Source organism: Natator depressus, chromosome 28 (assembly GCF_965152275.1).
Source record: "Natator depressus isolate rNatDep1 chromosome 28, rNatDep2.hap1, whole genome shotgun sequence".
NCBI classification, from domain to species: Eukaryota; Metazoa; Chordata; order Testudines; family Cheloniidae; genus Natator; species Natator depressus.
This window is the reverse complement of record NC_134261.1, coordinates 12,241,627-12,268,063: the sequence shown is the minus strand read 5'-3', so window position 1 is coordinate 12,268,063 and position 26,437 is coordinate 12,241,627. Positions and strand designations below refer to the sequence as shown.

The 26,437-nt window shown below is 49.4% G+C and overlaps 1 protein-coding gene across 5 annotated transcripts in view; it reads right to left on the bottom strand.

Annotated features, from left to right (window-relative positions):
* The window catches only part of LOC141978911 (uncharacterized), a 37,992-nt gene that overhangs the window by 4,347 nt on the left and 7,208 nt on the right, over positions 1-26,437 (bottom strand). Inside the window, exons 2-4 of one of the 5 annotated variants that reach the window (XM_074941289.1) lie at positions 25,590-25,634; positions 13,225-13,351; positions 7-150 (exon numbers count right to left, since the gene is read on the bottom strand). In XM_074941289.1, coding sequence (XP_074797390.1) covers positions 7-150; positions 13,225-13,258 — 178 coding nt within the window. In that variant the 5' untranslated portion in view covers positions 13,259-13,351; positions 25,590-25,634. Of the gene's footprint in view, positions 1-6; positions 151-6,234; positions 6,343-13,224; positions 13,352-13,847; positions 14,059-23,410; positions 23,619-25,589; positions 25,635-26,437 lie in introns of those variants that run through there. The other 4 variants (XM_074941287.1, XM_074941290.1, XM_074941285.1 and 1 more) reach the window with 4 other exon arrangements.

Here is a 26,437-nt window from a genome sequence, read left to right as displayed (position 1 = left end):
ACTTACAGATTCTGAGTTGGTTTAATGGGTCTTTGCCTGTGCAGGGACCTCTCAGGATCTCTCTTTCCTCTGAACACTGGAGGTCTGGGAGCCATGGTTCTTCCCTCTGTTCCAGCTGGGAGATCACATCAAGTCTGGAGACTGGAGACCCTGCTCAGATGAAAGAAAACAAATGAGATTGGGGAAATTCATAAGACTTTGTCATAAAAAATTGTCTATTAACTAAAAGAAGGTTGAGGGGAGATATGATTGCTCTCTATAAATATATCAGAGGGATAAATACCGGAGAGGGAGAGGAATTATTTAAGCTCAGTACCAATGTGGACACAAGAACAAATGGATATAAACTGGTCATTGGGAAGTTTAGACTTGAAATTAGACGAAGGTTTCTAACCATCAGAGGAGTGAAGTTTTGGAACAGCCTTCCAAGGGAAGCAGTAGGGGCAAAAGATTTATCTGGCTTTAAGATTAAACTCGATAAGTTTATGGAGGAGATGGTATGATGGGATAACATGATTTTGGTAATTAATTGATCTTTAACTATTCATGGTAAATAGGCCTAATGGCCTGTGATGGGATGTTAGATGGGGTGGGATCTGAGTTACCCAGGAAAGAATTTTCTGTAGTATCTGGCTGGTGAATCTTGCCCATATGCTCAGGGTTTAGCTGATCGCCATATTTGGGGTCGGGAAGGAATTTTCCTCCAGGGCAGATTGAAAGAGGCCCTGGAGGTTTTTGCCTTCCTCTGTAGCATGGGGGGCACGGGTCACTTGCTGGAGGATTCTCTGCTCCTTGAAGTCTTTAAACCACAATTTGAGGACTTCAATAGCTCAGACACAGGTGAGAGGTTTTTCGCAGGAGTGGGTGGGTGAGATTCTGTGGCCTGAGTTGTGCAGGAGGTTGGACTAGGTGATCATAATGGTCCCTTCTGACCTTAGTATCTATGAATCTATGAAGTCCACTTCTTTGTAAACCAATAAAATCTCAGGGCCAGCTCTTCAGGTCCTCAAAGGTGAAGAACACCGATGATGAGGGACTGAACTACCAACATATCTGCTGAGAACTCACACAGATAGACACTGTGTGAGTCTGTAAACATATATATACTCTTTTATAAAATTATATTTAGTACAAAGTATGCCTTTTTGAGGTTTCATTTAAAATTCATAATCCACTGAACATTATTGTTGTGTTATAACATGTGTAACAACACTATGTATGTAAATTTATGAGATTTTAATGTATGATATTCATGAAAATATGTTACAATTCTGGGGAACACCCACAGACCTGTTCCTCAGAGAGCAAGGCTATCACTTGGTTAAATGGCCATTCTCCAGCAGGGGGGAGGTGTGAATAAGAAATTTACTTTCCATTACAGGGGCTGCTTGAAGTTCACATCCAGAACAGACAGCCAGTCATCATGACAGCTAAAAATTGAAGATGTTTCCAGTACAAAGTGGTGAACAAACTTGAGACTCTCTCTGCTCACAAAATCAACAACTCCTGAAGAACTGATCTTGTGGACATAGGGAGTCCTGGCTGATAGGAAACCCAGCCTGTCACAAGATATGGTGAGAGAAAGACATTTGCTTTGAATCTGTTTTCGCTTGTTAAGTTAGAAGTTGATTTGCATTGTATCTTTTATTCCTTTTGTAATCAATTTAGAATTTTATGCCTCATTACCCGTAGTCACTTAAAATCTTTTCTTTCTGTAGTTAATAAACGTGTTTTATTGTTTTATCTAACCAGTTCATTTGGATTAAAGTGTGTGGGAAACTATTTGGGATAACAAGGCTGGTAACATGTCAATTTGCACTGATTAAATTAAAGATTTTAGATGAGCTTGTAGTGTGCTGGACAGTGCAAGATGCAGATTTCTGGGGAAAAGTCTGGAAGCAGAGAATTTGCTGGTGTTCTCCTGGTGTGTAATTCATGAGGGGCTGAATAGTCGCACTCAATACTGTGCAGCTGGGAGCGAGTTACGTGCTGGAGACTGGGTGTTAACTGGCCAAGAGGGGCTGTTCTCACAGTAAAACAGTGGAAAAGGCACCCAAGGTTGGAGAAGTGAGGGGACACAGCTATTCAACAGTCCAAATTGTACCCTGGGTAATGTCACAGATACACATTATGAAAGAGGCTCCTACAAAACAGAGGAAGTAAATCCATGCCCCAGAAATTGAAGACTCCAGACCGAGGGCAAGTCTCCCTGGCACTGCTTCTTGCTGACAGAGTGGTCCAGAGACGATGCGAGAGTCCTGGGGAAGTGGGGAATGGCCAGCATGGGCTGGTGGGGTCCAGTGGAGTAAGGAACAGGAAGGGCAGGGAGATCACTGAATGCAGGATCTCAGCACTATTCGAGGTCAGGAAGGCACATACTGTGGAATTGGTGAATCTAGTGAGTCCAGTGCAATGGGAGGGAGTATGAAAATCCCTGGGTGTGGAGAACACTGGGAAATCAGAAGCTATAAATCAGGAGCAAAAGACACTAATTCATCTGGAAAAGCAGAATGTGAAAAATAAGGATCAGGCCACGTGACTTCAGGAATGATGGACCCCAAGATCCAAGGAGCCTGCAGAGAAGAGAGATTGTGGCTACTGCAGATGGGGCTGGGGGAACAAGACTCTCCAACTCCCGAGAAGTGTCTTTACCAACCCAGGCCATTTTCACATGCTTGGTTGCAGTCCAGAGGAGTTGTGTCATCTGTAATGCTGGGTGACTTTCAATGTCCTGCTGCTGGAGCTCCTTTGTCCAGACATGTCCAGCCAGCATTGAAGGATGCACTGTGTGTCTGAGTGATAAGTGACCCTGGATCAGCAGCTCTGACTCCAGCAGCCTGCTTCTTACACCCCAGGCACATTCTGGCATCCACCAGCCTTGGATGCCCTGGCAAGAGATAGAGACACTCCCAAACTTGACCGCCAAGGAGGAAGGAAGTTTGGTTGAGGCCCCAGCCCAGAAGCCATTACAACCTTTGCCTGCGGGAGCCAAATATCTCGAGACCCAGACTGGAGCCCTGTTGCCTGCAGCTGTCCGGCTGCAGTCAGAGTCCCAGGGAGTTACCTGCGCTGGGGAGCCCAGAGGACTGAAGCTCCAGGAAGCCTGGGAAGAAGTGGCCGAGGGAGGTGGAACGAGTGGTATCTCCCACCCGGGTAAGGTCAGAGCGCTGTGGCTGGATTCCCCGCTGACCCAGTGGTTGTCCACTCCACCACTGTTAGGGCCCTTGGCTGGGACCCGGTTGAGTCGGGTGGGCCCGGGTCTCCCTATCCCAGCTGCCGCCCCCACTTCGGTGGTGGCCCCGGGATCTGGCCATTAGGCCTCACAGCCCTGCACTCGAGAACCCCTTGATTGTCTTGACCCATTAGGCCACGCCGTGCAGAACCTAAGAGCAGCCACCTTGACTCTGGCCATTGAGACGCACTGTCTCAAGACCCAGGACTGGTAGACTGTAACCACGGTGTCACCACGGCGACAATCCGCCCCAAAAGGGGGATGAGGTGTGCGTACACTGCCACACACGTGCTCTGCAATGTCTAATTTTTCTTGGAGCATTCAGAGGAATAATAAGGTTTCTTTGCGCCTCAGAAGAGACAAATGGCCCAGCTTACCACTTTAACTGGTGTTAGCCACCACTTGATTTCAAAGACAGCACCTCATTTGTTTAGATTAAAACTAAAAGAAGCTTAGTAGCAGAAACATTTAAAGTGAGTTCAGGTAGAAAAGAACTACCTGAGAGAACTACCAACTACTATGGTTTTTGGTGGATGGTTCCATGAGAAATAGATCAGGATACCTGACTACGAATGACTTTCTCACCTGGAGTAATTTTCTCGAACTGCTCTGTACCATATGATGAGAAGTGAATCCTCGGGGCTTTCAGGAAGATTCCTTCTCAAATTTATCTGTCGCACACATCAAAGATGAATTTCTCATTTTGAGTATATTTCAGGAACTGATTTCTTCCAAGTCAACAGGAGCGAATTGGAATGTACTAAGGAGGATCATTATGTGAGGAATGAATGACTACCACTAAGCCGTTAAGAATTTCTCATGTTTTGGAATTTTCGAGACTTGATCTCTAACAAATCACCAGAAGCAAATCTGAAAGGGTTTTGGAGGATAGTTTTAGAAATGGTTACAAGCAAGTGAAAATGAAAAATGCTTTCTGGAGACTAGAACTTAACAAAAATTCTTGGTTCAAGGGAAGAAACTGACCACACTACTTTTCAGCAAGATGGCAGAGCACCCCCAATATCTCCCCCCAAAGTGCTTGGTTCCTTTGATTTCTCAAATGAAAGATAACTTGGGATTCTCTGCCTCTCTTTTGTATAGTTCAGTGAACCTTTGAAAGGGAGTTTTCTGAAGGTTCCCCTCCAAAGTAAAGGTCATTCAAGCTGTGAGGAAGGAGGCCTGGAGTCTAGTGATGAAGGAAGTTCAATGCTGGTTTCTTCCCCTGCTGGTGTTTGCTAAAATGCAAATTGGTTTGTTCCTGCGATATCCTCCCCTGCCATGATGCTGAGTGGGTATTTCTTCCCCTTGTTAGTTTGATGGGTTTGGTTATTGTTTATGTAAATGGCATCCCCATTGTCTCTTAGTGTACCCTGAAAGTGCCTGTTATAGAAAAGTGCTTATATGCTATTTTATATAAATGTTGAATAACTTAGCATAAGTTACTAGCTTAGCATAAGTGATTAAAGTAGTTGAAGCCTTAGGCCGAGGTCAAGCTGACCTGAGAGGAATGCTGAAGAAGCAGCTGCAAAACCAGTTGGGGCCGCCCGTTATCACTGGAGATAAGGGAGAAATGCAAGAAGAAGAACTAATTGTCTTCAGGAGTGCACCTGGCACCCTTCAACGGACTGTCCGTTGTCCAACTGTAAAGGGTATAATTGTTTGCAATTTCCGAAGGGTGGGGTCCCTCTCCTGAGGCACCCAGCTCGAGCTGTATTTCTGTTGACTAATAAAGGACGCTTGTATAAATTGGACTCAGAGTTTAGAAGTTCGTGGGATCCTAGAGTCGAATCTAACACCTAGATTGGTGAGAGACCGGCTAATTCATTTTCCTTTAACAGTGCCTTCCAGGTGGCAGAGCCACCTGCCTTTGTCTAGAGTGGGGGAATTTTCAATCCTGCCTGGCAGACACTCTTTCAGAGCAATCATTCCTAATAAGTCTGCAATTTGGCATGTATCCTGCATACATACACCATGTAATAATATAAACCAACATTATCTCATTAGCTTTCTGTTGATATCTTAGGCTATGTACACACTACAGTTGATGTCAGTATAAATTATGTCACTCAGGGGTTTGAATAAGCCACCCCCCGGGTGATGTAAGTGACAGTTTAATGGAGGGATCTGTGAGGGACGCAAGCAGGAAGGGAAGAAGGAGGACTCAAGATGTCACTCAGTTGTCACATCTAGTGCAGGCCTTCCCAGAGGTCTTGTTCGGCCCACCCAGGATGGAAGACTGCAATGAGCCACCACGCGGCCACTAGCCCGGGACAGAAGGCCCTCACAAGATGTGGGGAGTGGTCCAGAAAGAACGGGATGACCACCTCTTCATAAACATTTAAGGGTTATAAAAAGCCAATGCCTAAACAATTAGATTTGAAGATTTTGCCTTCTGCCTCCAGCCAGCTCGCAGAACTGGGTTAGATAACCGGGGGAAGGTCTGGGACTCAAAAGATCAAAAGAACTGGAGCAGTATAAAAAGGGATTCCCTCTCAAAAGGGGGGGTGGGTATTTAGGTAATTGTTTGGGGGAAAGACAGAGGGACACAAGGACACTGCTGGGGCGTGTGAGGAAGTTCTGCCTGCCTAGCTGACCATCAGAGGATGATAAGCTTTAGATAAGACAGGCAGCTGTGAAGACTCTTTATATTTAAAATCCTTTGTTCTCTTATTTCCTCCCCCCCTTCAAAATAAAGACAGCTCTGGTTTAGAGGAGGCCATTTTGTCAGTGCGCACCACGGACCCCAGACAGCCGAAGGGGTCTGCACTCAGCCTGGCCTGCTGGGTAAGCGCATGGAGACACAGGACGTTGTAGCCCCGGTCTAGTCTAGGAGCAGGATAATTGCCGAATTCCAGTCCCGGAGAGGAAACGGCAGGATGCCTGACACCTGCGGGGAGGAGGGGAGCACTGAAAGAGACCAGGAAGGGGACAGGGTGCAGCTAGCCCTCTAACTCATTATGACACCAACTCCCCTTCCACCCACTGCTCTCACCCCTCCCTACCTTCTTGGGCCCCAGGAGCTCCCGCTGGGCTGCAGGGGAAGGCGAGCATGCTTCTGTTCTGACTGCCGCCGACTTAGGGACTTCAGTATCTCTGTCTGGTCCTTCATCAGTTTTATCATCTGCTCCTGTGTAGGAGCAGGATTTTATAACTGTACTGTGAGAACTAATGTATGATTTGATTTCATCCTGCCAGTCACCCTTTTTGAATAGCAGAAAGGAATGACCCTTTGGGACTATGGGAGTCTGTTTCCCATAAGCATTACAAATTTAGTTCTCTGTTTCAAGGTTTAGTTAGTAAGAGACAGGATCCTGTATTGTGTCTGTGTTAAGTCGATTAGAGGAATGTTGAAGGCCTGGGCCGCGATTTGAATTGTTTTGGTTATAAAATTTAGCAAGATTTAATTTACAATGTCTTTTCACTTGATATAAAATACTGCTGTTTGTATTCGCCAATGTCTCTGTAAAAGACTGTTCGTGTGAATGAGGAGTGCATGCTTCAGAAAAAGATAAGGTGTGAAGGCCATTGTCGGAGCCAGATGGTCAAGGGAGGAGGAGTGAAGAAAGTTAACAGACTTATTGACACCAGAGAACCATCAATGCGCACCCATGACTGAGGGAAGGCAGGTTGACGACCCTGAGGTGGAGGCTGGCATCCCTAAAGACAAGACAATTGATTAAATCAAAAGGACAGGATGGCCCTCTCGGAGGTGCTTTGGAATATTAACATCAGAAGATAACACTGATTAAGGAGTAACCGGTCACAGACTGACACAGCAAAATCCATAGACTTCAACGGAGAAAAAAGTCTAGAAGAACAGGGTGCTTTGCCATGGGACTTTGGGTTCGTCTTGCCACAACTCCAGAAGCATCGGATCGTGACTGACTGAGCCCGGCTCCCCTTTGCAACCAATCTGGCTGGCCACTAGATTGATCCAGACTCTGGACTGGTAACTATAAACTTCGACTCGGGGGTTTGTGTGCATGGGGTGTGTGTGTGCGAGACGGAAAAGCATATACTAACTGCTGTATTCTCAATTAATGCGGCATTTTGCCTTCTCCCCTATAAAAGATCTTGTGTGCTTTGTTTAAGCATAACACCTGGCCCTCTAAGATATGCTCCTGGTCCTTCTCCCTCTCCTGGCTACGTATTTTCAATTTTTAGTTAATTTTCTCTCTCCACGCCCTGTGATCATGATCTGCGGTGTCAGACGATCGGAGCACCTCCCTAAACGTGTCCTCCTTCCTCCGCCTGGTTCGCCTCCTTATCTGACCGAGGTGCTCTGCCTGTGTCTAGGGGATTCCCCTTAATGACGCGTCTGCCGAAGCACAATAAACAAGAAACAAAGGCAGTATTGTGAGTTCCCGCACAGCACTGAATCATAGTATTTAAATTCACCTCCTTCTCACTCTCCCTTGGCTAGCACACAGCTTGGAGAGTGCCCTCAACATGGTGAGTTCAGCCCAGGGCGGAGGGAAATGCTCCAGATGGGGCAAAGGGTCTAGGTGGTATGGTCAGGGGATCACTGCAACCGCCCAGGGACATTACTGTAAATTCTGCCACCATTTTTCATAGACGGGGTGAATGAAGCCAATATCTCATTCCTGAGGGTAGGCAAGGGTGCATCTCTTTCGCTGTGCCATGGAACTAAAAGCAATTTAGACTAAACAGATGGGAAACATTTCTTAAATGTGTGGCTGTAAACAGTTTCTCGAAGAAAGTGGTGGGCACCCTAATGAAACTTAAAGTGAGATTGTTCAGCGTATTTTAACCATATTTTTAGAACAATCCTGCATTGGCAGGAATAGACCAGGGCACACAGTGATCTTAACTGATCACTCTCTCACAAATCAGAAATGAGAGGAAGAACACTGAACTTCTTGAATCTAGTGAAGGGGATATTTCCATGGCACTTAAAGTTTGGTATGTAGCATAATCCAGGAAATGAAGTTAAGCCACAAGCTGTCGGTTGTGTCCTTAACCTTTCGGGAAAGTGGAAAAGTTGACAGCTCAGCAGCTTTAGTTAACGGATGTATTGTTGACCTTGACTGGGAATTGCCTGGCTTTGTCATTTTCATGTAATGTTGTTTAAATATAGATTTCGGTGTTTAGTTCATTTTAAATCACGGAAACGTCAAATGTGTTACACTAAGGGGGGGAGAGATAGCTCAGTGGTTTGAGCATTGGCCTGCTAAACCCAGGATTGTGAGTTCAATCCTTGAGGGGGCCACTTAGGGATCTGGGGCAAAAATTGGGGATTGGTCCTGCTTTGAGAAGGGGCTTGGGCTCGATGACCTCCTGAGGTCCCTTCCCACCCTGAGATTCTATGATCTCCTACATGTGTGTGGCTTCAGACCAGGTCCCTGTGCTGGTTGGATCCCTGAGGAAGTGATCCCCAATGGGTGTGGCAAAGTTTCCTACAGTGGGGGAAGAAAGAAAAGAGCTCTGCCAAGGAACCTTTGGCACAAGATTGGTGAGTACCTCCAGGAAAGTTTCCTAGAGATCTCTCTGGAGATCTCTTCACTTCTTCACTCCACTTCTCTTCACTCCACTTCTTCGGCCTCAGGGTTAAGTCTGCTGGCCACTGTCTCCGGCTCCCCCCCGTCCCGCCGAAGTATCCATGGTGGAGACGGCATCCAGCTCTTTGTAGAAGTGGCAGGTCTTCGGCGCAGCACCAGAGCGATGCTTTGCCTCCCTTGCTTTCTGGGACGCCTGTCTCAGACCCTTGATCCTCCCACAGCACTGATGCGCGTCTGGTTCGTGGGCTTTCTCCAACGTGCCACGAGAAATCTGCCCGTAGGTATCAAAGTTCCTACGGCTGGAGCGGAGCTGGGATTGCACAGCTTCCTCTCCCCGCAGATCCAACAGCTCTGTTCTACTCCAGGCAGGAGAGCGGTTTCTGCCATGGTCAGCTGGGAAGATGCAATGTGAGCCCTTCTTGCTGAGCAAACAGGAAGTGGAATTTCAAAAATTCCCGGGTCTTTAAAGGGGGATGGGCTAGTTTACCTGGCTGCAGGGCAGCGGAGTTCAAACTGCTGATCAGAGCAGCAAGGATGGGTATTGTGGGACACAACCTGGAGGCCACTTACCGCGACACAACCAAGCACAGTGTCCACACCGGCACTGTGGATCTAACTTTGTCGCAAAAAGCTCTACGCCTCTTGTCAAGGGGGATTTTATTTTGTCGGCGTAGCTGGAGAGTGAAATCGGAGGGAGGAGTATTGTAGTGTGTCGACAAAACCCTGCCATGAAGACGAGGCCTAAGCCAAGAGACAGACGGGAACGGACAGGCAGAAGCGGGAGGTGTCCCAGTTTGTATATGGAGCCAAATGCTCATGAAGAGATTGTGAAATCTTCAAGACAGGAAATTTACACGAAATAACAAACAGCAGGATCCTGATTATGAGTGAAGATAATGGAATGTCAGGGTACATTTGGGGGGTACAGAGGAACACCCTGCATCCTCCAGCGTGGAGGCAAGCTGACAACATCATTTGTCTCATGAGCAGAAGATCAGAGCCAAGCCTGGCTCTAAAATGCTGGAAGGACATTGCTTGAGCATTGCTGTAGAAGGTATGAAAGGATCTAGTCCTGTAAAGTCTAGGTTCTAGAAAGCGTGTTCTGATTTTACCGGATGCGTAACTGTTTTTTCCCCCCAGTACTTCTCCTTGCTATCACTTCAATCTCTAGACTCCCTTAAATAAACTTTTACTGGTTTTCACTCTACACACATCTAGGTGCTGTGTGTTAAGCGGCACGGTGACGGGATGTCTAACTAGTAAGCTGCAAGAGCTGTGAATCTGTAAGTACTGAGAGTGTCCAGTGGAACGGGGGCTGGCTTCTCCAGGGAGATGCTCAGCAGTAACAAGAAGGGTTTCTACAGGTATGTTCACAACAAGAAAAAGGTCAGGGAAAGTGTGGGACCCTTGCTGAATGGGGGAGGCAACCTAGTGACAGATGAGGTGGAAAAAGCTGAAGGACTCAATGCTTTTTTGGCTCGGGTCTTCACAGACAAGGTCAGCTCCCAGACTGCTGCACTGGGCAGCATGGTATGGGGAGGAGGTGAGCAGCTCTCAGTGGTGAAAGCACAGGTTAAGGACTATTTAGAAACGCTGGACACGCACAAGCCCATGGGTCCAGATCTAAGGCATCTGAGGATGCTGAAGGAATTGGCGGATGTGATTGCAGAGCCATTGGCCATTATCTTTCAAAACTCGTGGTGATCGCTGGGAGGTCCCGGATGATTGGAAAAAGGCTAATGTAGTGCTCATCTTTAAAATAGGGAAGAAGGAGACTCTGGGGAACTACAGACTGGTCAGCCTCACCTCCGTTCCTGGAAAAATCATGGAGCAGGTCCTCAAGGAATCCATTTTGAAGCACTTGGAGGAGAGGAAAGTGATCAGGAACAATCAACATGGATTCACCAAGGACAACTCATGTCTGACCAACTTGATTGCCTTCTATAATGAGATAACTGGCTCTGTGGATATGGACGTGATACACCTTGACTTTAGCAAAGCTTTTGACACGGTCTCCCACAGTATTCTTGCCAGCAAGTTAAAGAAGTATGGGCTGGATGAATGGACTATAAAGTGGATAGAAAGCTGGCTAGATCGTCGGGCTCAACAGGGAGTGATCAACGGCTCGATGTCTGGTTGGTAGCTGGTATCAAGCGGAGTCCCCCAGGGGCTGTCCTGGGGCCGGTTTTGTTCAACCTCTTCATTAATGATCTGGATGATGGGGTGGATTGCACCCTCAGCAAGTTCATGGATGACACTAAGCTTGGGGGAGAGGTAGATGTGTTGGAGGGTAGGGATAGGATACAGAGTGACCTAGACAAATTGGAGCATTGAGCCAAAAGAAATCTGATGAGGTTCAACAAGGACAGATGAGGTTCACTTAGGACGGAAGAATCCCAGGCACCGCTACAGGCTGGGGACTGACTGGCTAAGCGGCAGTTCTGCAGATAAGGACCTGGGGATTACAGTGGACGAGAAGCTGGATATGAGTCAACAGTGTGCCCTTGTTGCCAAGAAGGCCAATGGCATTTTGGGATGTATAAGTAGGGGCACTGCCAGCAGATCGAGGGAAGTGATCGTTCCCCTCTATTCGGCACTGGTGAGGCCACATCTTGAGTACTGCATCTAGTTTTGGGCCCCCCAATACAGAAAGGATGTGGACAAACAGGAGAGAGTCCAGCGGAGGGCAACGAAAATGATGAGGGGACTGGGGCACATGACTTATGAGGAGAGGCTGAGGGAACTGGGATTGTTTAGTCTGCAGAAGAGAAGAATGAGGGGGGATTTGATAGCTGCTTTCAACTACCTGAAAGGGGGTTCCAAAGAGGATGGATCTAGACTGTTCTCAGTGGTGGCAGATGACAGAATAAGGAGTAATGGTCTCATGTTGCAGTGGAGGAGGTTTAGGTTGGATATTAGGAAACACTATTTCACTAGGAGGGTGGTAAGGCACTGGAATGGGTTCCCTAAAGAGGTGGTGGAATCTCCATCCATAGAAGTTTTTAAGGCCCAGCTTAACAAAGCCCTGGCTGGGATGATTTAGTTGGGGTTGGTCCTGCTTTGAGCAGGGGGTTGGACTAGATACCTCCTGAGGTCTCTTCCAACCCTAATCTTCTATGATTCAACGAGTGTGTCTTTCGCTTCCCTGTTGAGAATATTTTGAAGTGCTGTAAAATCCACAGGCACACTGACAAGGTGTGCTCTTTAAAGTTTGGCCAGGAAAGCTCTCTTGCTTAGGGCTGTACAAAAATCACACTCCCTACCCCATCCAACATAACAATGTTGGCAAAAGATTCAATATAGACACAGTTATGGTGGCAAAAAGTCCATTACAAAAAATGAAGGAAACTAAATACCCATAAACTATTTTACTGCAGAGTAAAGGTTGCCCAGAGCTGTCTCCTGCCTTTCACCGTATGGACAGTGGCTAAACTTAAACCTTTGCAAACCAGAAAATGAAAAGTAAATGTACACGCTACCCCTGCATTGCCACCCTAACTCTGCTTCCATCCCCAACCCTGCAGCTGGTAAGAGCCACTGGGAATGGTTCTGTCAGGTTGGTGCAATGGTTAGCGAACCACCCCAGGAACTGGAGAATTCTCCATCCGTTGAAGTCTTCATGTCGAGACTTCCTTTCTGGAAGATGATTTAGCCAAACACAAGGTGGTCAGCTGTGACCAGATGAATTTCTACAGCCTGTGTGATACAGGAGATCAGAGTAGATAACCTAATCATCCCTTCTGGCCTTACAAATTTATGGATCTGTAATAGATACGAGGAAGGACTAAGAACATGCCATTGCATTGTGCTCTCCAGACGGGAATCCCAGCATTTATCGGCATGCCCTCCGGCTGTGTGCACTGGGCCAGGTGTAGCTGTAATCGGACGGTGGAGGGAGTAGTTGGAGCAGCTTGGCAGAGCTGTGACTGTGATATGCAGAGAGGTGCACGTGACCCCTGAGGGACCGAGTCTGCCCCATTTCAGTGCTCAGTGTTGTAAGGTGTGTCAGTGAAAGTGCACAAGGGGGAGTTCCTGCCCTGAGGATTGCCAGCACTCTGGTGGGATACATGCTAGTGGTCTCCAGGGCTCAGTGAGGGGCAAGTGAAGGCAACGACTCAGAAGGAAACCTCACGGTGAGGGTAAGGGATTGGGATCACTTTGCAAGTCAGAGCTGGTCTGGGTGGAGCAGGCTCGGGGTTCGAGTGAGGGGCAGGGGTAGGAAGCTTCTGTTCGTTATGCTGGACCCAACCCCCAGTTTTACCTGAGCAAAGAGAAGATATTGGACATTGTGCTAAACGGCTCCTGTGCTCTGTTCCCAGGGTGTTGTGTAGCAGGGTAGAGAGTTCGTATGTGTGTTGCTGGCATGCTGGGGAGATGCTGAAACAGGGCAGAGTAGAGGTGCCATTGTGGGAGTGGCGTGAACCTCATCTCTTCATTTCCCCCTCCAAGAACCGCGGGGACGGGAACCCTTACCCAGCGAGGTCACAGTCTCATAGGTCTCCTGCATGACGTCTCTGTAGAGGGCTCTCTGAGCGGGGTCCAGCAGAGCCCCCTCTTCCCTGGTGAAATACACCGCCACCGCCTCGAAGGTCACCGGCCCCTGAAAGAGCAAGAGCCCCCCACTCAGGACCTGCTGCCCCACTCACAGCCCCACTATTCGTGGGGGAGAGGAGCCAATCAAACGGAAACTCTGGATGGTTTGGAATCAACAGAGTCCGTTAGGATACAGATATTCAGGCCTGTCTGTAAAGGCCTAGACTCTAAGAGTTTAGGTGTATTCTTATCACTTGGCTAGTTCTAGAGGTATAAAAGAAAGAATCAAAATCACCGACTGCATAAGGCCTTTTCTCACTGTGACAGTCGGAAGCCCTGTTCTTAGGCTGAGATCTCTGGCTAAGCAGCAGAGGCAGCCATAAGCTGGGAAGCGACCGGTCACCTCCTCCCATCCCAAGCTAGTCACGTTGAAGGAAGGTGCTATGGGGCTGTTAGGATACAATCCTGTCCCGATAATGCTGATCGCCTCCAGAGAAAGGGAAGAGCCAAGAAGATGTAAAAGGGAACTTAGTCTGATAGCATCCTGTCTGGCAAGAACTCACCTATCCATAGCTGGGATGTGAAATCCTCACTTCTGTGTTGTCTTGTCATTATAGTTCCCACTTTGCCATTGTTTGTCTGTATAATCTCTGTCTGGTTCCATGATTGTTTCTGTCTGCTGTATAATTAATTTTGCTGGGTGTAAACTAATTAAGGTGGTGGGATATAATTGGTTACATAATCATGTTACAGTATGTTAGGATTGGTTGGTTAAATTTCAGGAAAATGATTGGTTAAGGTATAGCTAAGCCGAACTCAAGTTTTCCTATATAGTCTGCAGTCAATCAGGAAGTGGGTGGGTGGGTGAGTGGCGGAAATGGGAACAGGGAATGGGGGTGGGGAAATTGGAATCATGTTTTGCAAAGGGGGGAATGGGAACAGGGACACAGGTAAGGCTCTGTGGTGTCTGAGCTGGGAAGGGGGACAATGAGGAAGGAAACTGGAATCGTGCTTGCTGGAAGTTCACCCCAAGAAACATTGAATTGTTTGCACCTTTGGACTTCGGGGATTGTTGCTCTCTGTTCATGCGAGAAGGGCCAGGGAAGGAAGTGGGTGAAGGAATAAGCCCCCGAACAGAGCCCCACCTCCACACCACTCAGAGCATCCAGGAAACACCAGGGTGAGGGGCGAAGAGAGAGCCCCTCATCTCTCCCAGCAGATCCATCACACACCTGCTAGCCAGAGACTGATACAGGAGATGAAGCCCCTAGCAGGATCCAGGGCGAGCTCCCTGGTAGGAAGCCCAACACTCTCCTCCTTGTGAGGAGCTGGATATAAAGGGAGGGGCAGCTCCCCTGAGCCTCACTTGTGGGTGCCCCCTTCATATCTCACAGCAGCTGCTGGTTAGCCGGGTCAGGCTCCAGCACTGGGAGTCTGGGCTGTTTTCCTAGCCCCATCTAGGTGGGTTATTTCCTGTTCCACAAATTAGAGCATTTTCACTCCCAAACCTCATGGGTCTGTTCCTAGAATCTAGGCCATTTATTAAATAACTCCCAGCAGGTCTGCCACCCCCTGGCCTCCTCCCTTTCTCCACCCTGTGCATTTCCTTCCCCGCTCCAACCTCCAAACCAGACGGTGCAAAGCTTCCCCTCTCCGGTGTATTTGCTGTCCCTCTCCTCCTGCAGGAACCCACCAGCAACCTCCCGATAATCCCTCTGCAGCCATTTCTCTCCCCTGTCCCATGGGAGGATGGGATCAGCTGGAGGGAAACTTGGGCATCATTCTGCAGCCTGGCCGGGCGAGAAGGGCCATTGTGGAAGTTTAGGAACGGGCTTTAGTTCATTTCACATCACGATTCCCACAGGCCCTTTCCCTGCAGACAGACAGCCTAGATTCTGCCATGCTGGGAAAATGCTTGTTCTCTGTATTACAGTGTAGACTGGGCCCCTCCTGCCAGGCTAAGCCCCCAGAGAGATTTTAACCCCCCTTCTCCCTCCCCGCACCCTGTAACAAAGTGTCTGAACACAATGCTAGAAAAGAGCAGAACCAAAGGAGTCACTTAGGAGGATTCCCTCTGACCCCAGGGCAGCCACACCTGTTAAGGAAAAGTTAGCATATGTGCATATGTGACTTCATTTTGGTTTGGGGCCCACCATTGTCTAAAAGCAAACACATCATGCACCAGGAGGAGCGTTCCTTAGATACTGCATTCCTGTGAAAACCCCCTCCTTGTTTCCAGCCTGTCTCGACTCCCGGTTTCTGTTCTTTGTCTGTTCCTAACTCCCTGCCTCCTGGCCTTGATGCGAGCCTCCCCTCCTGATAAGAAAGGCAACTGGTGCATTGCTTTAGGACCATGTTGTGTAGCTGAAATAATGGTTTAGCACGGGGGATGCACTTAGCAGGGATAGGTGGTAGATAAGGGAAGGGTTTGTCGCAGCAGTTCTTGTGCGTGACCTATCGGGTATAATTCGCAGCAGTTCTTGTGCGTGACCTATCGGGTATAATTCACAGCAGTTTGTGTGCGTGACCAATTAGGTATAATTCGTAACAGTTTTGGCGACCACGAAGGGACTCTAGGCTCGCCCCAACAGCGAGACTGCACTCCTCCTCTCGGACAGCTCCAGCCGGCACAGGGTGAGTTCACCTTTGAGAACTCCGAGGGTGGGGGTGTGAGCCGTCGCTTAGGCGATAAGGCGGCACATTTTGTGTCCTTTTGGTAGCCCATGATGGGTTCTGGGCAGAGTGTAAGTCAGGGGACCCCTTTGGCTGAAATTCTCGAGAATTGGGGGAATATTTCTGGCACCCATGGGTTAGGTGAAAGGAAAGCTGTAATCTTGTGCAAGGTTGAGCGGCCAGCACTAACAACTCAGACACCTCTCGAATGGCCACCGGATGGGTCCTTTGCTGGGGAAAAATTAACAGCGCTTAGGAAAAGGCTGGAGGACAAAGCTCCAGCCCAGATGGATTATTGGTATGTATGGGACAACTGGGCTTATGCGCGTGCGAAAGGACGTCCTCTTTCCTCCTCCTTTTCTTATTCATCTCAGGGGTCTCCAGCCCCGCTCTCTGCTATACCTGCTTCTGCCCCTCCTCCGGCTTACCCTCGGCTTTCTGACTTATGCCCGTCACCTCCTTGCTTGCCAATTGGCCGTGTGTTCTGTCCAGGTGACAAGCCTCATGGGGGGAGGACTCGGGTAGCCCTTGTGAGTGAGAATATTTAAGAGAAGAGAGCAGGAGGGCTGGGGGGCTAGTTAAGAAGCCCACCCTCCTTGTTAAATTGGTACTGAAACAAAGCTGGTGCTCATGGAAGGGACAGTTCAGAGAAAAAAACAGGATCGGGCCCAAGCGGGCAGGCAACAGATAGAGAGATTGGAAAACAGGTTGAAAACTTGGAGGTCATAGTGGAAAAAGAGGAGTAAATAATTACAGGAATGGGAAACGTAAATCCCGGAATAATACTTAGAATGGTAAAATCTACGTTAATTGGGTGTCAAGATAAGCAGGTAATTTAAAAAAGAAAAGTAAAAAGTTAACTCTGTAGTTGCTGAAAAGAATTAAGCAGTTAAACTTTGTGAAATACTGGGGAAAAAAAAAGAATTCTTGGTTTCTTTGGAGGCATTTTGAGGAAAATAGGCCCTTTTCCAAAGGAATGCAATTATACAGTGCTACTTAATTAATATCTTATTAGGCTCCAAGGGGCTACAATAGGTGGTGTCTTCCTTTTCAGGTTGCTGTGTGTTTGACAGCAGGAGTTAAAAGTAAAAGGCAATCAAAAGTCTGGTAAAGTTTACTGTGTCCTTTTTAAAGTAAGAATCTTTAAGCTGTGGATCCAAAAGCAAGCCGGAAAGCATTTGTTTTAATGTAAATTACCTAACTGATAAGGTAGAAGCCATTAAAACCTGGGCTGCCTATGAAACAAATACAAGAATACTATGGGTAATTCCTCTGTTTTGCCTGCAATTAACAAGGGTATTTGTATAAAAAGGAGATATTTTAAGCAATGACTGACTGCCCAGAAGGGGTAGATCTATGTTCTTTTTGTCTTTCAGAAAATCAGAGAAAACTGATCCCAGCTGAAAAGCAATTCAACATCTCATGAACTTACTGGCACAATAGGAATTCTGTTCTGTGTTCTATGTCCTGTCTTGCGGTGTTTGTCTTGTGGCCAGAATTGCTGTGTTTAATTTTTCATAGGACAGTTTAGTTTAAAACTAAATAGAAGGGTTAAATCAAAATGCAGATACTTGTTTTATTCAACTTGGAATACAAAGTGTTTGGATAATATCAGAAAAATGCGATATACTAAAGTTTAATACATTTGCTTAAGTAAAAAAAAAAAAATTTCATTGGCCAGATCTTTTAATTGAAAAAAATTGTTGTTAAAATTCGCACACCAACAGTCTTTGGAAGCAAAGACATGAAAGGTTAACCCACTCCCCATATTATACATGAGATCCTTCTGGCTACCTCACATTTCTAGCCAGAGGGCTGGGGAGGGAGGAAAGCTATTGGACACCAGAGGTTGTACCAAGCGACTCCTCAAAAGTGGGTGTGCTTGTCCCGGCTTGTTGCTCCAAAGCTCCGTAATAAAGTCATTTTCCTCGAAGGGGGTATGTGGCATACATTAAACAATAAGAACTAAAGTGCTGTATAATGGGCAATGTACAGGTGTTCCTTTTTGAACAAAGGTGTGTGAGTGGAAAGTGAAAGTTTCCTTTGCAGGTTAATAAAAGCCAAGAAGGGGAAAAGAAATAAAACGGAGGATGAGCTAATTCCACGCTGTAGCTGGCAGGCTCGGTCCAAAGATAAGACACTGGCCTGCCCAAGGACACTGCTCACAGCTAGGATTTGGCTGACAGCCAAGAAAGAGGGGGGCTTGAATGTGCCCAGGCAGCTGTGAGATCTGCAACACACTGCCAGACGTTAATGAAATGTGTGAGGTCTCTGTATTTACAGGTGAAAGGAGTCCTGCTTCAAGAATCCTGAGCAAACCTGCCATTTGTTAAAACCAGGTGACTGGGTCTACATAAAGGTCCATCAACAAAAGACTATTCTGGCCGCATGCTGGAAAGGCCCTTATTAAATCCTGCTAACTACCAACACCGCTGTGAAGTGCCAAGGACTGACTGCCTGGACCCATGCTTCTGACTGCAAAAAGGCCCCTCCGCCTCGAGATGACTTCACTTCGACTACTGATCAGCCGCCTTCTGGGTTTTTTTTTCTTTCCTCCTTTTGGACAGCAGGGAAAAGGACAAGGTGAAGGGCTAGTCACCTCTCCCTTGTCCACTGACAGAACTAACCTGCATTCAGTATTTGCTACAGAAACCAAAGCACGACAGGGTGACGTGCTAGTAACCTCTCCCCTGTATAAGGCCAAACCGTGACTCTTCCAAGAGAGAAGAAGGAACGCCTGCTCTGCTGAAACCACCAAGATCCAAGGATTCCTGACTGCAAAAGGCACTGAGATTGGCCTTGGTGGCGAAGACGGAGCATTGTACATTGGCAGGGAGGGAGTTGCGGGATGTATTCTTGGGAATGTGCAGTGAAGGGGTGGGGTGGGTTTATTCCAGGGGCTGGAATCTGCGCTTGTGGGCAAGTATGAATACCAGAAACGCCTTACAGCCACGAACATTACTCCCACCATCTGCCACCACTCCTTTGCAGGTAAAGGTTCCTGGATCCACCATAGCTACGTTAAGTTGGTGCTGGGACCCCCACCTGACCCTGACAAGCCATCGGACGAGCCACTTCACGAATGAACGCCGTGACCAACCCCTGGACTGAGCTTTCCAGCTATTGGGACCTTCACTGCCCACCAGGACTTCTTGTGTTCCTGTTTATCAGACTTACATTGGCGGCGTTGTTTTTTGTATGGTATAGAGAAGGATGCCGGCATTGGTAGGGTTTGCCTGGGGGGTTCCTCTCCCTATTCCCAAGTCCAGTACAAGGATGGGAGGGCAATAGCTTCTTGAATTTAACCCGTGCCATAAAACAGGGTGTAAATGGAAGGCAGTGTTGGATTTCTATTCATACCCCCACATATTTGGGTCAGGGGGTCCCGTTGGTAGGGGTACCTATCCCTCTTAATCGAACACTCCAAACTAAGCTATGGGCAAACACTACATTTAACTGGAATGTTACAATCCAAAGATGGTCTATTGATATGGTGGCCCAGGGTAATTATGCTTTATGTGTGTCACGACGTAAGGGCATGGAAAATACAGTTTCTGTGGAAAATTTTGTGGGATGCAAGGACACCACCCAGATCAGCTCTGGTGCGGCAGGCCCCTCCCACCTACTCCGGGGCCCCGTGGCCAGTCCCCGAGGGGTCTGGCTGGTATTGGTTATGCAATCACACAGCCTATAAGGTTCTCCCAGCAGGATGGCGTGGTCCATGTACCTTAGGGGCGATAGTACCCGCCGTGACAGTACACCAGAACCTGGCCCGGGGAGAGATCCGCAATCTAGTATGGAGAAACCGACGAAGTATTCCTTTAAACCCCCTTTCTCAACGGCCGGCTTTCACTCCTTTGCGCGATGGTTTCTGCCCTGGTTGGGAGTAAGCGAGCTGGAAAAAGCTACAGTTAACATTTCAGCTGCTTTGAAACTAATGGCAAATGCAACTGCAGATGCCTTATCTGCCCTTCAAATTGAAGTCACCCAGCTATCCCAAACTACATTGCAAAACCGCCTAGCCCTGGACTATCCCCTTGCAAACCAGGGCAGGGTTTGTGCTCTGGTTAACTCAAGCTGTTGTGTATTTGTAAATCAGCAGCACAGGGTGGAAACTGACATCCACCTCCTCATGCAGCAGGCAGCCCTATTCCACCACGCCAGCCTCGACACTACCAGCGCTGGGTTCCAGGAGGCCTGGAACTGGCTCACCTCATGGCTACCGGATGTGGGGGCTTGGGGACGGCGTATTTTGTATTTCTTTCTTTTGGCTGTTCATTGCTTTTGTGTTATTTTTTGTATGCCTACAATGTTGTGGTATGTGCTATCGGCAACTGCTAACCCTGCTTCGCGGTTACTCAGCCCCGATGTAGTTTACTGACGTACAAAAGAAAATGGGGGACTGTTAAGGAAAAGTTAGCATATGTGCATATATGACTTCATTTTGGTTTGGGGCCCACCATTGTCTAAAAGCAAACACATCATGCACCAGGAGGAGTGTTCCCCAGATACTGCATTCCTGTGAAAACCCCCTCCTTGCTTCCAGCCTGTCTCGACTCCCGGTTTCTGTTCTTTGTCTGTTCCTAACTCCCTGCCTCCTGGCCTTGATGCGAGCCTCCCCTCCTGATAAGAAAGGCAACTGGTGCATTGCTTTAGGACCATGTTGTGTAGCTGAAATAATGGTTTAGCACGGGGGATGCACTTAGTAGGGACAGGTGGTAGATAAGGGAAGGGTTTGTCTATTGGCTAAGGTTTCCGATGCACGAGGGCAACATGCTTTGCTAAAAGGTATATAATCTCTGTAGAACCGGCATTCGGGGTCCCCTCCTGATTAGCAGGGGGGCACCACGCTCGAGCGTAATAAACTTAGTATCTTTGGGAACTCTGCAGTTGTGGACTTTGTTCGTGTGCCTCAGCCTACACTCAAACTGTGCGTGACCTATCAGGTATAATTCGTAGCAGTTCTTGTGCATGACCTGTCAGGTATAACTCGCAGCAGTTTGTGTGCGTGACCAATTAGGTGTAATTCGTAACACACCCCAGCAGGAGGGATGTGGAGTCAGGAACTGGCTTTTCCTCTCTCTGATCCTCACCTTGTCCACAGGAAAGTGATTCTGCCCAGGGATGCTGCAATACAAGTGTCTGGGCAGATGGGAGATCTAGAAATCCCTCTCACCACTTATTTCTCCCACTGCCCCTTTCAGTCTCTTTCCTCCCTTCTAGCTCCTTTGCCCTGTCCCCTCCCCCTGCCTCCTGGCCGGGAAAGCCCCATTCCTGGGTTGGTTGCTCCCCCATGGCTGGATTTGCTCCTGCAATTGCTAACGGGAGGAGAAATGAGGAAGGGCCGTTTGTGCAGAGTCACTTTCATGGCAGACCCCAGCACTTTCCCCGAGGTCTCCCAATTACCTGGAGTCTCTGGCTCAGAATTTAGCATTAACAGGGCCCAGGGCTGCCCCAGGGGGGCGAGTACCAGCTGGAGAAAGTCCTCACCTGGCCTGGGCAGAGAAGCAGCCTTAATTCAGGTCACTTCCCAGCACAGCCCCCACTGGGGGAGCAGCAGCTGCTCAGCCTGGTCTCGCAGATCGCAATGGAGGCTGCAGGGTCTGACCAGGAAGCTGAACCCCCATATCCTGAGCAGAGGGGGACAGAGCGTCTGAGCCGCCTTCCCTCCCTTAGCTCTCTGGGGACAGCAGCGAAGGAAACCACCTCCTCACAGGGGGAATTGCTGATCTCATTTGTCCCACTGTCCATCTGGAGTCACTTCTTGTCTGTCTCTTGCAGTGACTCCAGATTAACACTGGTCTCAGAACCACAAACGCTGTTCAGAAAGGATGAGGCCAGAATCCTCCTCAACAGATCACTGTGTGGGAGCGCTCACCCCCTTCCCACCTCCCTCAACCCCCAGATCTCGGGCACGGGCTCAGGGCAAGAATTTTCCCCACAGAACTGGAAGTTCCTGCAGTTTTCCAGAGGGAAGAGAAGCAAAATCGGTGGTGGTTTCACCTCACAGTATCTGATAAGCGGGTAGAAAGTTCTCACCACGCCCTGCTGGCCAATCGCACAGGCAGAGGGAGCCCAGGGGGATGCTTCTTTAATAGGAGAAGGGAAGGCCTGGAGGGGCCAAAATAGGTAAGAAATTTCCATGCCCTGTCACTAGCAAATAATGGCCACCGTGGATCCACCTCAGAGGTGGCTGCATCTTAGCACTGCGGGAAGCAACCCCTCACGGAGACCATTTTCATGGGGTTTGGGATACTTCTGGACCCACGCTGCACTCAGAGGGACCTCCTCATCCCGTGCCAGCTGGAGAAAAGAAAAGGGTCCAGACAACTCTCCTGTTACCAGCTGGGAACCACCGATCCCCCAAACAGGGGGAGGCCCCTGGCTGTGATGGGTATTGAATATATGGCTGATCTCTTTAATCGGCAAATATTTTAACAGGGCAAAATTATTCATAGATAACTAGAGAGAAAGTGGGGCAAATGTTTAGGGTATTTTAGATCAGTCTTTGAGATTTGCAGAGAAAACGGGTCACAAACTACGCATGTGATAATATGAGAGAAAAACACCGAGATTGGCGGGGGGTTTATATAGCTATTAAATAACGAGCGGGAAAAGGGGAAATGTTTGAAGGGATTTTATATGACTGCCCAACACATAAACAAAGTAATGTTTTTCCCCACCCCACCATTCACATGGGGAGCAGGGAGCCCTTTGAGGAGCTGCTTTAAGAGGGCAAGGGAGGGGAGATGCAGCAGGAAGGTCCCTGGAAGAGGGAAAGGGGCAGTAGCAGGAGGTGGGCAAGTGATTGGCAATTGATGGCCGGGGGCAACTGTGTTGATAGCTTGGGGGACGCCACTGGGATTGGGTAACTGGGGTCCTGGGGGGACACTTGCTCTTCCCCTCCCCACCCTGGCAGAGAACGGCCACCCCATCCCCACCCCAGAGGCAGCCGAGTATCAGGGCTCCCCGGAACAGCCCCCACTGACCCCGATCCCTTTGGGGGGGAATGACTTAGGGCAACATTTTCCCACCTGAACACAAATTAGTGCCGATAAAATGGGTGCGAAAATCCCCACAAATCAGAGGAGATTTTAAACTGACATTTGATGATTATGGAGAGAACAGGGGGAAATAGGGGGGTTGGGGGGGGGGAGACCAGAGAGTGGATGCTTGGAGGGGAAAGGGGGGAATCTCTCTGGATTTTAAAGCCACGTGTGACACTGAGAGAGAAAAGGGGAAGAACTAGGGGGCACAAACAGGGACAGGATCCAATTAACTCCCCTTCCCCGGGGAATTTCCTGGCTGCCTAGAGACAGTTCCACCCCACAGCTGCCCCACTGACCTTCCCCTCCTGGCACCTCCCCCTCCTCCCCCCCCACACCAAGGAGGACCCCCCCCCTCCAGGAACCCAGGAGTCCTGGCTCCCAGCCCCCCCAGTCTCTGTCCCCACCTGGATTCCAGCTGCGTCCCTCGGATCTCGGGGCTTTGTTCTCCCCGGCTCCTGCCTCCTTCCTCCCGGCTCCCACCGCTCCCGGCGGCTCCAGCCCCTTCCTGTGCCGGGCAAACCCGCGCCCGGCTGCCGCGCTCGGACCCGGCCCGAGCCGGTCCCGGTCCCCGTCCCCGGCAGCGCTTGGCCGGGCGGTGACTTCGCAGCCGGAGGAGGAGACGGGGGCTGGTCAGAGGCGGGGGAGGGACCGGGCTGTTTGCTCGCAGGACGCCTGGGTTCTCTGCCTGGCTCTGGGAGGGGAGTGGGGTTAGAGCAGGGGGGGCTGGGAGCCAGGACTCCTGGGTTCTCTCCCTAGCTCTGGGAGGGGAGTGGGGGGTAGTGGGTTAGAGCAGGGGGGGCTGGGAGCCAGGACTCCTGGGTTCTCTCCCTAGCTCTGGGAGGGGAGTGGGGGGTAGTGGGTTAGAGCAGGGGGGGGGCTGGGAGCCAGGACTCCTGGGTTCTCTCCCTGGCTCTGGGAGGGGAGTGGGGGGTAGTGGTTAGAGCCGGGGGAGCTGGGAGGCAGGACTCCTGGGTTCTGTCTATGAGGGAGGGTGCCTAGCTGGCATTGTCTCTCTCATCCCCCTTAATCTTGCTAACAAATCTGGAGCACGGGTCCCATGCAGAGGGGAGGTTTGGAGGACCAATGATGGTCTGATCGCCCCCTGCTCCCATTTCGAGGGGGGAGGAGATGGGGCTGCCCTGTGCCTATTGCAAGGACATGAAAGGAACAGGAGGGGACTAGAGGCCACCACGGGGCATTGCGCCAGTCCAGGTCCCAGCTCACTCCTGGGTTCTCTGCTGGCTCTGGGACGACAGTGGGGTCTAGTGGTTAGAGCATGGGGCTGGGGGAATGGGAGCCAGGATGCCTGGGTTCTAATCCTTGGTGTCTCACTTTGGGGGATGTTTGCCCCTCCGTGCCTCAGTTTCCCCTGAGTAACCTGAAGCTGATTACGGCTTCTCATGGGGCTGTGGGAAAAGCTGGGAGTCTGGGGGGCGGGGAGCATCCTCCCATCTCCCCCACCCTGGTTCTTCCCGATCCCTGTTGTGGCCGAATCCTGCCACACGCTGGGTGTCCCTGATCCGGCGGGAGGCCAGTCAAGCACCACTTGGCTGACCAGCGCGATACAGTTCAGCGTTCTGTGACACCCATCCCATGCGGTACCATGCCAGTATATTATGGGACTCCATTAATAAAGAACTAAAGGAGGTCAATGTAATTCATGCCAATCAACATGGGTTTGTGGAAAACAGATCCGTCAGTCTAACCTGAGATCTTTTTTGAGGCGAGGACAAGTTTAGTTGACAAAGGTAATAGCATTAGGAGAACAGACTTAGACTTCTGTAAGGTGTTGGACTGGGTAGCACACATTTTGGTTACAAAATGCGTGCTACAAAATGAAAATGGCCCACATGAAATGGATTAAAACCTGGCTAAATGAACGGTCAGAAAATGTAACTGTAAATGGGGACTGTGACGAGGTGGGACTGTTCTTAATATTTTCTCCGAATGCTGTGTGGGTGCCTCAGTTTCCCCTATGCATTTCTTAAGTCTCTTGGTGGTGGGATAAGGGGGTGTGATTGCTGCAGAGCCCTAGAGGGCAGGGGTCTGCACAGAGAATGGCCGACACCCTGTCTCCTCACAACCGATGGCCTGGGACCCTCCCCTGCAAGGTGCCAGCTGAAGGGGTTGGAGAACAAAGAGATCAGGTGGCCTCCTGGCCTGGGAAAGAGACAAAGGCCAAAGGACGGGGGTCTGAGTTTGGAGCTGGCTGGGGAAACGGAGGGCGGCCCAGCACCGGGGTCTGGGCTCCCCACCCCTGAAGATGGACGTGACTGAGGGATCCTGTTGTCTGTACCTACAAGCTCTGGTTTGGACTGTGCTCCTGTCGTGAGGCCCTGCAGGGATTGGTTCTTGGCCCAATGCTATTTAATATCTTTAATCAATGACCTGGAAGAAAACAAAATCATCACTGAGAAAGTTTGCAGAGGACACAAAAACTGGGGCAGCGGAAAACAATGGAGAGGAGGGTCACTGCAATCTGGAGTGCTTGATAAACTGGGTGCAAACAAAGAATATGCAAATTAATACCTCTTAAAATGTAACTATATATAGCTAGGAACAAGGAGCGTCAGCGATACTTACAGAATGGGGGACTCTCTCCGGGGAAGCAGTGACTCTGAGAAAGATCTGGGGCCCAAATTCAGGAAGGACGTGGATACATTGGAGAGGAGTCAGAGAAGAGCCATGACGAAAGGATTAAAAAACCGACCTGCGCGCGAGAGACTTCAGGAGTTCAATCTAGTTAGCTTGCCGAAGAAAAGGTTAAGGGGTGAGTTGATTATAATCTAGAAGTACCTACGTCAGGAGTGGCCAATCATTTTTGCAGGGGGGGCCCCTCCATGAATGTTGGTAAGTCGTCACCAGCCGCACACTTCTATGATGTTAATGGAGAGGGTGCGAGGTCTGGAAGGGAATCTGGGTGCGGGGAGGGGGGGTGTCTGACCTGGGGCAGGGGTGCAGGCTCTGGCCGGGAGGTGCTTGCCACAGGCGGCTCCTGGCCGTGCCCACACCTGCAAGCACCACCCCTGCAGCTCCCATTGGCCGGTTTCTGCAGAGATGGGCCAGCAGCTGCTTCCGGGAGCGGCGTGGGGCCATGGCAGGCAGGGAGCCTGCCTGAGCCCCGCTGCGCTGCGGGGCTTTTAGCAGCTCGGACTCAGAGATCCCAAGGGGGCAGAGGAGGCGGGACAGAAATGTTAGATGGGCCGGATCCGGCCTGTATTTTGCCCGCCCTTGAGCTACGTGGAGAACAAATATTTAATACTGGGCTTTTCAGTCTAGTAAATTGAAGCCAGACGACTTCAGAGTGGAAATAAGGCGCAAATTGTTCAAAGTGAGAACAATTTCCCAAGGGTCACGGTAGATGCCCCATCCCTGGCAATTTTTATATCAAGATTGGACGTGTTTCTGCTCCAGGAATGATTGTGTGATAC